The 15,429-nt window shown below is 49.3% G+C and overlaps 1 protein-coding gene across 5 annotated transcripts; it reads right to left on the reverse strand.

Annotated features, from left to right (window-relative positions):
• Positions 1–1,960: 1,960 nt before the first annotated feature.
• Positions 1,961–14,960, reverse strand: KLF15 (Kruppel like factor 15). Of its 5 annotated transcripts, none has more exons than XM_035337365.1 (3): positions 14,794–14,960; positions 9,711–10,818; positions 1,961–4,020 (listed from the first exon to the last, which is right to left on the reverse strand). In XM_035337365.1, exons 2-3 carry the CDS (start codon positions 10,751–10,753, stop codon positions 3,852–3,854), a joined length of 1,212 nt encoding a protein of 403 aa, XP_035193256.1. In that variant the 5' UTR covers positions 10,754–10,818; positions 14,794–14,960; the 3' UTR covers positions 1,961–3,851. The 5 variants fall into 5 exon arrangements, with proteins under 5 accessions (XP_035193256.1, XP_035193259.1, XP_035193258.1 ...); XM_035337368.1 differs by lacking the exon at positions 14,794–14,960 and adding an exon at positions 13,285–13,647; XM_035337367.1 differs by lacking the exon at positions 14,794–14,960 and adding an exon at positions 12,593–12,955.
• Between the last annotated feature and the right edge of the window lie 469 nt (positions 14,961–15,429).

A 15,429-nucleotide genomic window follows, 5' to 3' on the forward strand; every position in this document is an offset into this window, starting at 1 on the left:
TTAAATATATGCTTATCTTCAGGTGGCTAGAGGCTAAAGTAACCAGGCTTAAAGCAAAGCCACCTTTTTCTCATTAATTAGCAAGACCTACAGCCCAGCCTAGGCAGGCCAGTAATTCCGTGTAAAACAAACACCCCAAACTTTTTTAAAAATTTTTTAAATTTCTACTTTTTTGTGCGTGACAAACCTCTGAAAATACCATTAATTTTCATGCAGAACTAACTCTCCTTTCACAGCAAATATCACCCTGCTCTTCTGAGCAAAATGTTGCAACTTTAAGATAAACTTGTATTTCCCTACAGGTAAGCATCTCAAACCAGGAAAAAAATAAAGAAAAAGAAGAAAAAAACTACACACACAAATCACACAGAAACTGTACTTAGAAAAGTGGAGAAAAAAAAAAAAAAAAAAAAATAAAAAAAAAAAAAATTTTAAATTAGAAAAGTTAAAAAAAAAAAAAAAAAAAAAGAGAGAATAAGTGTTTCATGGACAATATTCCAGGCTAAAACATAGCTTAGATCTTAAGATTTCTGCACTGCTGTGCTCCAAGAGTGGGTATTTTGCATTACTCCACTTCAGCTGTAAGTACTGCTTCTTGCAGAAAAAATAACAACTTCTGCCCCAAGTACCTTGCAGGGTCAATTACGCAATGTTACAGCAATATCAGAACTCCAAAGGAGATGGGGAGGAGACTGAGACACTGGTTAAAATAAAACAACTTGTTTAATGCGTAATGTCGGTAGGGTGAGAACAGAAGGGAATTGGAGATCCTCTTGGTGCAGGTTTCCTAATTAAAGCTTCTATGCAATTAGAACTCTTAAAGCAGCTGTCCTTAGGACTCTGGTCTTCAGGCTACATCTCAGGAGGTAACAACACCACAGAGTGACCAGAGCTTGCTCTGCCAAGTCCCTCAGTCCTCTTGCCAGGCTCATAGGGGTACTCTGGGAGAAATAAAGGTCTGGAGATCCCTGGCTCATCAGCTGGCCTGTTTTGGTGGCTGTACTTCAGGGAGATGCTTTAATCCTCAAGTGGCCATTAGTCTCAGTGTGATTCTTGCTAGGAGAAGCTCTGGACCCGCTGCACCATTGCTCCCATGGAGACTCAGAAGCGGACATCAGTAACATTGCTCATTTCTTCTTCCAGTGGAGGCCGAGCACCCGAAAGCACATTGCGGATGTCCCAGCTTGCAAACCACGAGAATATCATGTTCGTGCCTGTGTTGTTGCCCATGGGAAGCAATGGTTGTTGCAGGACAGGGTGTCTTCTCAGGCCTGAGGCATGCTTCGTACCGCAGGTCCCACACATCTCTCCTTCAGATGTGGGATTCGCAGCAGAGCCAACTGAAGCGCCTTGGCACCAAGACCTCCACTGTGCTGAGCCATTCTTTCACAATCTTAATCCCGTGACTGGTCTTACTGCATCCTCCTTCCATCCATGGATCGCATACACAGCAGTCAAGTCCCACAGTGTCACCACGATGCATTGTCATCCCCATTTGACAAGACAGGGAACTGAGGCACATGGCAGTGAGCCCTTCGCCCTGGGTCACACAGCGAGTCACCATCACAATCTCAGACTCTGAAGCCCTCCTCCTTCATACTAGCCCCTAGAGCTTGAATTTCCTCAAAACCTGCTTGCTCTAATTTATTAACCACAGTCTGGCTGTGGTTAATAGTCAGCTGCAGACCTGTTCCACAGCCATCAGAAAACACAGAAGGCATTCGGGGCCCAGCAGCTGCCAGGCAAGGCGTGAGAGCTCCGGTGAAACATCTCGCACCTACCAAGAACTTTGAGGAAAAACTGAAGGCAGCTTGGTCTGTTCCATCACCTGTTACTCAGCACCTGAAAATTTACATCCAGGTGAATCAAAATTTCAAGCACTAACTTGATTTCAACCACTTTCTTGATTACAGAGCTGGCTACAAAGGAAATTGATGAATAATAATTTCAAAAAGGGATATAAAATTTCCATTTTCATTTTATTGTCAAAGTAAATATATTTTTATGAAGAACAAAAGAAAATATACAGAATTGTAACTTATGTACACTGGCTTTATAGGTATTTGTTTCCAATTTACACAAATTTTGATACGTTATTAAAAGATATTTTATATAGATATGCATCTATGTACAGTTTTATTTACATACATTCATAGGATGTGATATAAACCAGTCAATAGATGATAACTCATTTATATTAATTTCTAGAGGACAAAAGGAATGCATTCGCTTTAGCTAGACCTGCTGTTCTTACACAGCGTGGGCTCCTGCTCTGCCTAGCACTAGGATGGTTATAGGATGGGAAATAGTTACCTATTTCCCATTTTGCCAACAAAAAGACAAACAGATGCCATCTGCGAATGGAAAGGAAATGCAACATCCATTATAAAATCGTTCCTAATTACTGAATTCTATTTTCTTCTAAAGCTTCTTACAATTGCCAGAGTTCAAAAGGAAAAACAAAACAAGAAGAAACAAACAAAATTGCTTGCCTGCTACCATCTGATTATTTGCTTAAATTCCCTTCTTAGCCATCTACCATACAAATTTGTTTCTTTTGGCTACTGTTCTCACCCATTTGCCCAGCCCAGCTGTGTGGAGCTCTGACATGGCTGTTGGTAAGGGACGGTTCAGCACTGAAGCTCACCCTGGGACAGAAGATCTCCTGGTGCTGTCCCACCAGGCCATAATGCTCCCCTTGTTCCCAACTCACTGGCACACCCTGACAAATGGACAGGGAAACAGAGGCTCAGCCCCAGCCAGCGTGAACAGGAGATGCTTGGGATGCCCAGTGCTCACCAGGACCACTGGGCACGTCGGGGGCTGGTGCTCCGGTTTCTCCCCAAGGACCACACAAGAGGACAGGAGTGGAGATGGGAGCAGAGCACAGCCGTTCTCACAAACGGCTTCCTATTGCTTTACACTCTAGACAACAGATCTTCTGCTAAAGACAGTGGATGCTTCCAAACAGTCAAAGGAAGGCAGCGTTTCCTTTGATGCATGGGCATCCTTTCACCTTCAGTGGCAACACAGGACAGGAAAAGCATGCACATGGTACACGGTGAGCCACACCAAAAGGCCTCCACGCCAAGCCATTTCACCCAGCCTGAGCTTCAGGTTTGGTTGGGATATATCTTTGCTTAAATATATACATATATATGTATGAATATATATACATAAATATTTATATATAGCCCTCACCGAGGAAAAGGTAAATGTGAGCTGGAGAAATGAGAGAGGCAAGGGGGCACGTTGCAGCGCCCACCATGCCTCGCCTCCCTCTCTCCCCAGCTCCCACTGTTCCTCCTCCTATGGCCAGCCCCTACAAATCCTTGGCTCAGGCGACCCAAAAACAAAGGAGTTGTTTTCATTTCAAAAGGAATTTGCTGTTTCCAAACTGGACAAATAGAGCAGCTTAATAAAAACTCACAATGAATGGCCTGTACATGAGCAAAGCCCTCAGGAATGCCAGGGCTATAATTAACTAGCAGCAAGCAACTCTTACATTTTCATGTGCAGCAGAAAACAGCTAAAAATAAAACACTGTAATTTCCAAAAGAAGCAGCAGCAAAGGAGGGAAAGATAGGAGGAAAGTAAAACAACATCCTTTTTTTTTAAAAAAAAAAAAAAAAAAAAGGAAGAACACCCAGAACACCCCCCTCCCCTGACCCTAAAAGAACTTCATTCTCAAATCATTGTTAAAGGACATGGGACACTCAGACATGGTGGTATCAAGTAACAGCATTGACTGTTGTGTGAAGACAAATAAATTATCACTAGAAATATAGTGAGCAAAGTGCTGTCATCAGCTGCTGTAGGACGGCTGGGCGGGAAGGGGAAAGCAGAACCGATCAGTTCACGGAGCGGACGGAGCGGTTGCTTCGCGGGAACCGATGCACCTTGACGTGTTTGGACAAGTGGTCACTTCGAGCAAACTTCTTCTCGCAGACGGGACACTGATAGGGTTTCACCCCCGAGTGGGAGCGCCTGTGCCGAGACAGCTCATCTGACCTGGAGAACCTGTGGGAGAAGAGAAGCCTTTTCAGACAAATGAATAAGTTCTCTTACAGCCCCCAAACCTCCCCTCAGGCCACTCGGAGACTCTGCTTGTGGCAAAGCCCAAATATGCAAACCGAATGGGACCAGACACACGACAGAACCACTCTGGTCCCAGCCAGAAGTCAGCAACAGTGATGAGAACACACAATTCACAACATCATCCCATGTAAACTCTGGACTTGGCACAATGCACAGAGGCACCATTTGTAGAAACCTTGCCATAAGCCCAATCATAAATGATGCAGCTCAACCAAGACAGCTCTGCTCCTGATCCCTCCACCAGTCCCCTTCAAAGCCTCTCCTGCAAAGCCAAGAGGAGGTAACCACCAATGTCCTGCAGGTGAGGTCTGCTTCAAACTCCCACCAGCACTATAGCACATCTATTTGAGATGGACCCCAGATAACAGCCAGATGTAGTTACCCAGAAACTATCTGGCTTATCAGATCCAGCTGAAAAATTGGCCTTTGCACATGCTCCTGCAGGCCAAATGAAGAGCAATTAGCATCTTAGTACCAGAGATGCTTGGGGCTGTAACAGCTGAAACCCAGGTGGGCTCCATGGCCATTAGCATAGATACTTCAAGAGCAAATTGAAATCAAGATGGGGACTTTAATTACCTAAATTGTCTCTCATGGTCATTTTAATTTTAGATATTCCCCATTTTCCATCTCAACAGAAAAGTCCCCAAATCCCCCCACTAGTACTGCAGGCTTTCCTGAACTCCCATGAGCCAACCCTTAGGTCTGAGCACCAGGGCTGGCTTTGCTTCCAGCTTGGACATGACTGGGAGCCACAGGGTTAATTAGCACTGTCATGCTAAAACAGCCCTGTCCAGATGGGTACAAAAAATTTGCTGCCTGACAAAGGGCAATTAAGTGTTTTGTTGCCAGCACAGTAACAAAGAGCAGCACAGAAAGCGAGCTTGCAAGAAATGGTATCAGCTGTTTATTTACAATAAATAAATGAAGTCATGGGCACTAGCGGAATAAATGGGGCAAAAACATGTAGAAAAATGTGCCCTTCTGGAGCAAAATATCACATCACCAACCGGGTGAATACGCTATTTTTATGAAAGGGGAAAAACAGGACTACTGAGCTCCTATGAATAAGTCCTTCATGCAAGAAAAATAAGTTTCCACATAAAGGTTTTAATTAGCAGTGATCTCCCGCCACTAGTTGCAGAACAGGGCACAGACACTGGGAACACTGGGAAGAGCTCCTTCGGTTCCCACAGCTCTTCGGTCTGCTGTTCCTACGCTGAGAGAGCCCCACAGCCAGCACAGAGTGGATGCAAATACTCGCCCTGGGCAAGGTGTGGTGTGGATGAGTCTCCCCCAGAGGCATTTCTAGGGGAGATTCCTTCAGCTGTTCTCTTGTTTTTCTGCCTTGTCCAAGCTGTAGTATCTCCATGGTGAGAAATTCACCATCAAGAGCAACAGGCAGGAGCTGTAATGGAGCCACCAACCCATTCCTTGCCCAGGATGCATCTTCTTCACACAGACTACCACAGGAGCTTCTCTTTGCCTCTGGGACCTGCAAACGTGCTTGCTCTAACACCCCTGCTTCTTCCAGCCTTGGCTTCCTGAAACCACAGCCTGGACCTGGGAGCAGCAGGGCCAGGAGCTTCTCCCAAGTCTCTAGCAGCGAGGTGGTCCCAGTGTCTCATCCCCTGAGGGACGGTCTTGCATAGCTATGTGCAAGTAGGATTTGGCAACATTCTGGAGAGGGCAAGTTGTTGCCTGTGCAGGCTGTCTCAGAGGGACTCAGGACTAGGAATAGACCAGTTGCCAGTGATGGCAATGGCAACCACATCCAAGAAAAGAGGGAGCAGCAAGAGGGAAGCTCCTCTGCAAAGAGCTGTCCTCTTATATACTGCCTTATCACCCAGGGAAGGAGTAAAACCAGATGTGGCTGGGTTGCTTTGTCCCATGTCCTTGGCTGTTAAGGTCACCATCTGCAACAGAAGTGCCGTAGCACACGGCTAATCCCACACAAGAGCTCCACAAGTGCATTTCAATGGGAATCGCATGGCGAGTGGGGGAGAAGGAGGTGCACATTGGGAAACGAGCAGCTCTGCTCCTACCCTGGGAGCTCGGATGAGTTCATCCGATAAAAATACACTCTGCCTCATAACGATGTCCTTAGCTGAAGAGGCAGGAATGTTGCAATACTGTTCCCCAGCAGTCACGGAAAGATCAACTTACGAGCCCACAGAAATAAACCTCGAGCTATCGGTGTGTTTACAAAAAAACAACGCAAAGGTTAGGACAAGGAAGCAGGGAGGATCTGGCGGCCTGGCTCCATGGTGAAATGATATTTGCAGCACATTCTGGCACCAAAAACACCCCAAGAACCAGGCAATCCCACAGCAACTGGAAGAGTTGCTTCATCCCCCTGTCTGGTGGGATCCCACAGGACCTGTAAGCGCATCTCCCTCGGAGACAAACCTCAGAGCTCCCTGGTGTGCAGGACACATGTCCTGCAGCTCCTGGCCACACGAGGACACGTGGCTCTCAGGGCAGGAAAGGTCAGTCGCTTCAGCTGGTCCTCCACGGCCCCCACCATGCCACCAGCCACTGGACTGCCCCAGGCTGTACCTCTGGTCTGCGGCAGAGGGGAGGCTCTGGACGTGCATCCTGACCTGCCCCAAGCCTCTAAGCCCTCACTCTGCCACCTGCAGAGCGAGCTGCGGGCAGTGCTCCCAGCCCCAGGATGCACAGGGCCCTTAAACGCTCCTGCCTAATCCCACAGGTGTCGGGAACAAGGGCAGCTTTGGGTGCTGCTGCCCAGGGGAGGGACAAGTGAGAACTTCTCCAGCTCCTGATGCAGCACGGCTGCTCGGGCCAGCCCCTGCCACAGCCCCGTGTGTTGGTGGGGATGTCTGAGGGGCAGAAACCAGCGGCTGCCAAAGGCACAGGCTGGCCGGGCATGGATCAGCGCGCCGGCCAGTCCAGCGGGGTATCAAACACAACGGGTCACCGGCTACTCCTCACCACCTCCTCTGCACCCTGCAGAAAACATTTCTCTCCCTGAACCAGGGAAGGGCATGATAAAGGAGGATTCAGCCTCCTCCAGGGCTCTGCTGCTGTCCTGGGGGCTGGCAAAGCCCCCTCACAGCCCTGCCCTGGTGCAGTTACAGCACGCAGCTTCCCTGCAGCAGCGCTGCCCAGCCAGCGGGGTGAGCTTTAATCCCCTCCACTCAGCCGCCTTGTGCTAGGCAACACTTTGTTTTGTTTTCGAAATGACCATCTTCAGCGAGCTCAGATCTTAAGTGTCTTTGGTGAAAAATAAATACACAAGCACAAGAATGTGGGGGAAGGAGGGAGGGAAGCAGAGCCCTGCAGCGCTTCGGTGCTTAAATTCATTTGAGATGATACAAAACCGGGAGAGGACAGAGAGTCCGGATGCATTTGACGTAAGTCATGCGAGACCACAGCTCTCACTGCACTTCTGGAAAAGGTAAACATGCCTTATTGATGAAAGGGGGCTGAGCAATTCAGCGCTCGGTTGGGTCTGCCCTTTGGTGTGGGAGTGGGACGCATGAAGCCCGAGCTAGCAGCAAGGAGGACTCCTCAGAAGATGCCTCCCTCCCCTCCCACCTCCGTGGATGCCCTCCTGATATCTGAGGGTGTTGGGGGCCAGGTACCTGCCCTTGCCACGTGAACACAACAAGACAAACAGCAAAAGCAAGTTTGCACAGCTCCCGCAGCAGCTGACGGTGGGCAGGAGAAACTCCTCATAGCTAAGGGAATTGATTCATCCCTTTTGGGCTCCTCATCTTTAAGGGGCTGTGGCTGACTGAGAGAGAAAGGTAAGGATGCTCCGTGCACATCTCCTGACCCACCCAACGATGCACCCCGTGCTGCAGCAGGAGGCACCGGGCTGCAAAGTCAGCATCCCTCCCTCACTGCTTCACGCATTTCCCTAAATGCTTCCCCTGGTTCTGCAGCCTGGAAAGAAGCAGCCCTGCGGCAAGACAGAGCCAGAGGTCACCCAGAGGCAACGCTTCAGACTCCTGAGCCTGAGCCACAAAAGTCACCGGAAGCATTGGCGTAAATCTCGGCATGGACCGGACCCAAACTCTCACGTGCAACATGCATTTTCCACGGAAACGAGGGTTTTGCTCACATCCCAGCATGAGGAAAGCCAACACGACACCCACAGGCACATTCACAGGCAGAAGGCACATCTGCTGCCTGCGCGCACGTACTCTGACAGCCGAATAAACAGGAGCAGTGCCCCTGTGACAGGCCAGGAACCACACTGCCTGCGCCTGGCAGGACCAACCGGGGAATAACGGGGCTTTAATTTCAGTGCATTTCCAGCAGCAGCCCCTGAGCCCAGCTCGTCAGCAGTGCCACTGGCACAACTGAAAAGAAAATACCTGCCTGCTCATAGAACCACCACAAACTGAAATGGGAAAGAAAGAAAAAAATCACCAAAGAAATTTATTGCAATAATCCCCCCAGTCCCTCCAAGAGGCTTCAGTGGTCCAGTTTGGGAACAGAGGATTCAGCCCTGTTCTGACCTTTTCCCTCAAACCAATCCAGCCATCTCTAATTGCTGCATGTCTCACATAGCTGCATTTTTACTCAACCCTCTCCTGTTACTTTTTACCTTGTCTGTTCCCCATGATCACCACCCATTTCCTCATTAGCCATTGCTCACTGAAGCTCTGCAGGATATTATTTGAAAGAAATGTGGTTTAATTTACTACAAGGGAGTTAGGAATATGTTTTGCTCCCATCATAATTTGCGGTGCTCTTTATTAACACTAGCCAGCAGGCAGACTATTAGCACAGCTAATTGGAAGGAGGGATGAAGGCTTCTATCAAAGTTTCTGTCAAAAAAAATCAACTTTTTCTCTTTAAGAAGTTTTAATGCTTTCTACTGGTATAAAAAAAAATTACCTCTACTTTTGCAGAGATCACCTGTACAAAACGTTTTGCTCAATCAAACCTGCAATCTTCCATTCAAGCAACACTCAATTCCATCTCAGCCTTCTGGGTATGTTGTTACATCTGACAGCTTTTTGCAACTTTGAGCAGCGCCCACGCATTTTTCTCAGTCAATGCAGAGAATAAAACCCAGAGCAGGCTGGAATGCCACTGCCAGCATTTCCAGAAGGAACAGGATGGAGCGCGTTTTCTACGAAACTGCACAAAATGCTCTTAACTGCATTCACGTCACAGCCCTTCATGGATCAGGCTTGGACCCCTGCAGCTGGAGCCCCACACAGCCACACACACCATGTCTCTGTCCTACACCAGTCAGCTCATTTACAGCCCTCAGGTGGTACCAGCTGAGCATCTGCTGCAGCTGGTGTGTTGCAACCAGATCGATGTGACTGCAAGGCATTGCCTGCAGTAACAGGCTTAATCTGACCGTCTTGGAATGAAATACGAGTTATAATGGGCTTTAAAGACACTCATACAGCTGGTGGCAGCAGGTGATGCTCTGCCATTTAATTTATCTAAGCCTTTGGATTACCTAAGAGTAAGAAAAAAGTTCAAATTCTCAAACAAACCGAGCCACTTTTGGGAACAGAAACTGTTCAGAAATGAGTGCGTATGCTGAGAGTGCTCAGCAAGTTCAGTGAAACAAGCAAAAGGGCGAGGGGAACTGGACCCTGCTGCACCCCAATACTAACCTCCATCCGCAACCTGGCCACGTGCATGCAAAAGGCTTTTCTCCTGTATGCCTCCTCAGGTGGGCTTTCAAATGGCTGCTTTTCGTGTACATCTTGGTACAACCAGGGAAAGAACATTTGTGCATTTTAATGAGTTCTGCTGCAGGGTTCTTTTGAAATTTCTGACCCATGATGATTCCCGTCTGACCCTGGATCATGCCTCCTGGCCCAATTGGCTTGGCGGCGATGGGGACGGGAGCAATGCGGACAAATTTAGAGGACAAGTTCAAATTGGATGACTGGACTATCTGGGGCACAAGGGCAAACGTCTGTCCTTGGATGTTGACTAGGAGCTGTGCAATTTTAATGTTGTCTTGTGCTGGTCCTTGGGAACTAGGGCTGGTGTTGGACTCCTGTTTGACCTGTACAGGTTGAATTTGGAGCATAACCGGTATCCCATTCTCCAGGGGCATTCCTCCATTTGAAGCTTGGCCACCTTCCGTCGAGCTGCTCAACTGTTCATTTTTACTCTCCTTTAAACTAGCGCTGGGTAACATATGGTCTTTTTGCTGTAGCGAGGCAACAGAAACTTGGCTGCAAGCTCTCAAGTCCTTGGTCTCACTTTTAGGTCTGTCTTTGAGCTCCAGCTCCATGTTCTCTTCCAGAAATTCCTCAATTTCCTCAAGCGTGGGCTGAAATGGTCCAGAGTCTTCCATATCCACAGCAAATTCAGGCAACCTAAAGTACTCCTCTTTGACTATGGGCTGAAGTCTCCTTTTGTCCCACCATGATGTGGTGGTGTTCCCCAGAGATGCCTGGGACAACAAGTAGTCTAAGATGCTGTCCTGACTCTCCGCACTGGATGTGCTCCCATAGCTGGAGCTGAGAACCTGGGAGTCCGGGCTGGAACAAGAACAAAAGCTGGACGAGTCGCTGTCATCTTCTGACAGGGGAGAGGGCAGCATTTGGTAGGACCTCACCCCTGCCGTCATGTCCCCAAAGTATCCCAGAGAAGACCTCGTAGATGAAAAGGACTCATCGGTAGGCAGCAAGTGATCCACCATTCCTGGGCGATCTCTTACAGGTATCCCAACTGCATATACCACGCGGCGAAGGTTCAGGTGGGAGCCTGGGTGCAGGGAAACAAAACAGCAGCAGTCAGAACTCGGTTTAATCATTTACCTCCATGAACTAAACCTTGCAAAGCCCTCTAGCTTGCAGGAAAGTCCCAAGCATCCAGCCGCGGTGCGCACATGCTGCTGCACGCTGCGATACGTCGGCACCAACCCCCAAAGGACTGTCAGGGCCTAAGTGCCTCGCAGGATTGCACCACATATTTGCAAAAGAATTCTTTCAGAAACCATTTCACAACCATGTGTACTCTAGATTTACAGCTCCCTTCCACAATATTACTGGCCAGAGGAAATAAATTGCGGGCTTTCACCTAACAGTGAAACTGAGAGCCAAAGAAGGGAATGGAGAGGGAAAAAAAAAAAAAAAAAGTGCTGAAATTTTTAGCACCCATAAAAAAAATAATCAAGTTTACTGCTGGTGTCCATAAAATGCAAATCCTTTCCTTATCTTGTAGCTTTCCACCAACTTTATTTTTAACTTCCTCCGTTCCACAAATATAGGCTAATCAGAGGAATGCAAGGATCAATCTGTCAGGAGCCAGGAATATTTACTGTGCTTCAGCATTTACTAGGCGGATTTTCCCCTCCAGATGTAATGAATCAGTGTGCCAACGTCATCGTCACCTGCGCTGTCCTTAATCAGGCTGGCACGGCGCTGAGCTAATTGCCACGGCCTGGCAAGGCAGCTGGTGGCTGCTTTCACCCCATCACTCCGCGCTCCCGGCTCTCTCCGGTGGCGGAGATCGAGCTGACCCCAGCCTCGTGCCAGTTGCTGAGCGGGGAGGGCAGCCCCGTGCCCGGTCCCCTGCGTGTGGAGGTGGCAAAGGGGCAGTGTCCCGCGGGGCCACCCCGCCGTGAGCCCTAACCCCGCTGCCACCCATGCAGACACCGCAGCCAAACCCCTCACTAGCGCAGCCGGGCACAGCCCGTGCTCTCCCAGTTAAGCCAAGCAAAATCCCCATTAAGGTTACTGGGGAGGGGGAGGCAGGAGTGGGTTTGTTTTCTTCTTTTTTTTTTACCCCCACCCCGGAGGAAAATAAAAAAAAAAAATTGCTTACAGGCTGGAGACTGTGCCCCTTAGAGAGCAACTGCAGAGACCTCCGGACGGAGCAAACACTGGCTCTCAGTCATCCGCTCAAGGTGACTGATTGAAAACAGAGCTGTATATGTGCATAATAAAACAACTCTTTCTGTGGAAGGTATGCGGAGCGCAGAGATAGAAGTCATTTGATCAGCCTATGAGGTTTTGTGTGTGTGTGAATTAGGAGGCATGTGACCAGCGCGAAGGAAATGCCAGTCAAGCTTGTTACACGCTGTCATTTTCCACAGGCTCTGCCGCTGCGCTTTGGACGTTTTGCCATGAATAGTCAATAGCTCCCAGTTTTGTGCAGGGAAGGGGAAGCTTGTTATTGCTACTGCCGAGCATCCTTGCTGCCTGAGCTCCAGAATTTGCCCGTCTTTGCCCTCTTTGGAGAAAAATCAAAAGCCATCTACGTGCTTAGCAGCTAACACGGCACAAGATGCTTCACACAACACCTTTAAAGAGCTCCATCCCACTGGCAGCACCTATTAATATTTCACAGGAAACAAGGAAAAAAAAAAACAACACACACATTTCTACATTTCTTAAAGACACAGCTTCCTCCCTTATACACACATGAGGCTGCAGAGACAGGTTGACAGAAAGAGACTTAAAAGTAAGATGGCATTTTCCTGGTCTGCACAGCCCGTCAGCCAGCTACGCCTCTGACCCGATAACAAAATACTCACATGTGCTGAACACGAGGAAGTTCAAACAGAGGTTAGTGTCTCTGCTTTGTGACCTCAGCCTATAATAATCTCTTATAGTAAAAGTGAAGAGCCAGGAGAGCCATGTTTAAGACACATGACATCTCTTTTCTTAAAAAAAACCTCTGCTGGAGGAACTTTCCATTGAGGCAGAAGTCACAGAGCTGAGAGATGTGAAACAGAAAACCCAGTCTGTCTCTGAGAAGTTTTCATTGCTCCCAGTAAGAATTCACCCCGGCAGCTCGCTTCGCGCCTGCACCAGAAAGGGGTGACTGCCTTGTGACACGGGAGGCAGAGAGGAGCTCTTGCCCTCAGCTGCTTTCCGATCCTCCCTCGTCTGTCCGTACTGCTCCAGCCTGAACGGCTGAAGATCGGTGCTGTGAGTGAAATCTGGACCACAACGTGTTTTTTCTAAGAAAAGCTGGCGTGCTCTGCATGCGCGGGGAATGAGCGTGCACTCAGAGCAGCTGGCAAGGTTTGCTTCCTCCCCCCCCCCCAAAAAAAAGGCAAAAAAATCTCAAGTTTTCTTTAAATGCCTGCAAGAACTAGGAAGCCACATATCAAAATATCCATGCTTTTCACAAGGAATAGAGCTAAACCTTATTTTGAATGAAGACTGAAAAGAGAGGGGGAAAAAAACAACCGAGCCCTAGCAGCTGCTGTGAGCAGCACACCTCAGCAGAACCCAGCCAGCACGCTCATTTCCCCATCGCTTTTGACAAGGAGCAATGTCACTTGGTGTAACCAGAGTCATCTCGAGAAGACAGGGGACTGTCAGAGGCAAACAGATCCAGGCACATCGCGGGCCAGAGCTGCTTTCTGCGCGCTCGCAAAACTTGCACAGCAGCCAAGAAGATTTTGGGGAATGCCTGGAATGCGGGATCAGGCCCAGGCTCTATTTTATCCTAAAGGCCAGACTAACAACTAAAAGTCTTTCATCCCTACTTTGTCTGAAGCCAAAACCAGAAGCTTAAAAAAAAAAACAACAAAAAAAAAGCCAGGGCTACGCGTGCTATGAAAACTAATGATGCTGTTTACATAAAGCACTTTCATCCCTGGAAGGGATGAAAACATGTCAGAAATGTAAGCACCTATACAGGGAGCTGAGTGCCCGAGCCACTGGAAAACAGCCGCTTCTGGAGTGAAATAGAGCAGCTGTTCAACAGCGCACGGCAACACGACGGGCTCCAACTTTTAAGAGTTCCCTGGGTTGTTATGATCTCCTTTCTGCCAGAAACATGTTGTTGTGCTTAAAATCTGTCCGTCTAATCACCAGCTTAAAGGGAAATAGAGAGAGAAGGCATATTCTGTCTCAGAATAACCTTAAAATGTTAAGTCCTGGGAACTTGCTGCAACGTGGGGACCCATCTCCCAGCACAGATAACACAGCAGTACGTGGATTCAGATATGCTGACAGTAATTTCCCATGTATGTTGCTACAGCTCTTTCTAGTTTGGGACTAATCTGTTTACTGTTTTCCCTTGTTCCCTAGAAGATTTAATATCTGTTCAGTGTTCAGGCTGAATCGTGCTGCACGGACAGAGCCATAAACTGGGCAGGGAACCAAGGCCAGCGTTTCTAAGAAATCAAAATGGAAATGCATGGGGGGGGTAATTAAAAAAATTATTATTATTATTATTATTTTTTAAAAAAAAAAAAGAGCCAAGAGCCAGGGAACCCGTTTACTCTCACCCCTGCTGCAAGGTGGCTGCACTGCTTATCGGACACTAGGGGTGGGGGGCTACATTTAGGGGCCTCCCTGGCTTTTTTCAACGCCACTGCTTCTGGAATGCCGTAAAAACCTTCCCAAAGCCCCGTCTTCTCCCTGTTTTCTGCAAAGTGCCCACCTTTAGACTCAAACTTCGGCCTCCACGAGCGGCGCGGACCCCGGGCCGGCACCGAACTCCCCAAACACCGCGCGGTGACAGCAGCCGGGGGGGGGGGACACACAATCCTCACCCCGGCACTGCTAGATCTCCAACGCTGCGAAGTTGTTATTATTTTCCCCTATTTTATTGATCCCTTTTCTATTTTTTTTAGGAGGCTTTGGGAGCTCTCCCCCCGATCCCATCCGGGAGCAGCGCACCCCCCTGCCGCCCCCTGTGCACTGCTCAGCTCCAGCCCTGCGGCAGCCCCCCCGGGGCCGTGCCACCCCCCCCCCCCCCCCCGGTGCAAACCCTCACCTGAACTCCTCCGCAAGCCGAGTCGGGGCAAAAAAATCACCAAGAAAAATGCAAAAGCAACGACGAAAAGGCGAAGGAGCGCGGTGCAAAAATATAGTAGAAAATGCAAAAAGAAATTAAAAAAAATAATAATAAAAAAACAAGGTCGAGACCCCCCCGGGAGCGTAGCAGCCCCCAGCCCAGCCCAGCCCACAGTGACAGATCCGAGCCCCGGGGTGCGGAGCGGTGGGCGCAGCTCCCCCGGGAGGCGGCTGCGCGGGTGCGGAGCGCGGCGCGGGCCGCGTAGTGCTTTATCCCCGCGGGCCGGGCGGCCGGCGGCGGCGGGGGGGCCGGGGAGAGGCTCGCCCCGCTCCGCCGCCCCCATTGGCCCCGCGGCGCCGGGGGCCGGCCCCGGCCCGGCCTCGACGGGAGCCCGGCCCCCGCCGTGCCCGCGGCCGCTGGATGCTTGTTGGGGGGTAGAAAGGGGGGTGCTGGGGCTGGGGTTGTCCCCTGTCGCGCTGCCGGGCGTGGGGGGCTGGAGGCACGCGTGCAGGGGCTCGGCGGGGTGTGTATGTGCACGGATATGCACCTATATGTGCACTGTGCGTAGGTATATGCTGGGTATGTATGGACACGGATATATGCACTGGTTATACA

This window comes from Oxyura jamaicensis, chromosome 12, assembly GCF_011077185.1.
Source record: "Oxyura jamaicensis isolate SHBP4307 breed ruddy duck chromosome 12, BPBGC_Ojam_1.0, whole genome shotgun sequence".
NCBI lineage: Eukaryota > Metazoa > Chordata > Aves > Anseriformes > Anatidae > Oxyura > Oxyura jamaicensis.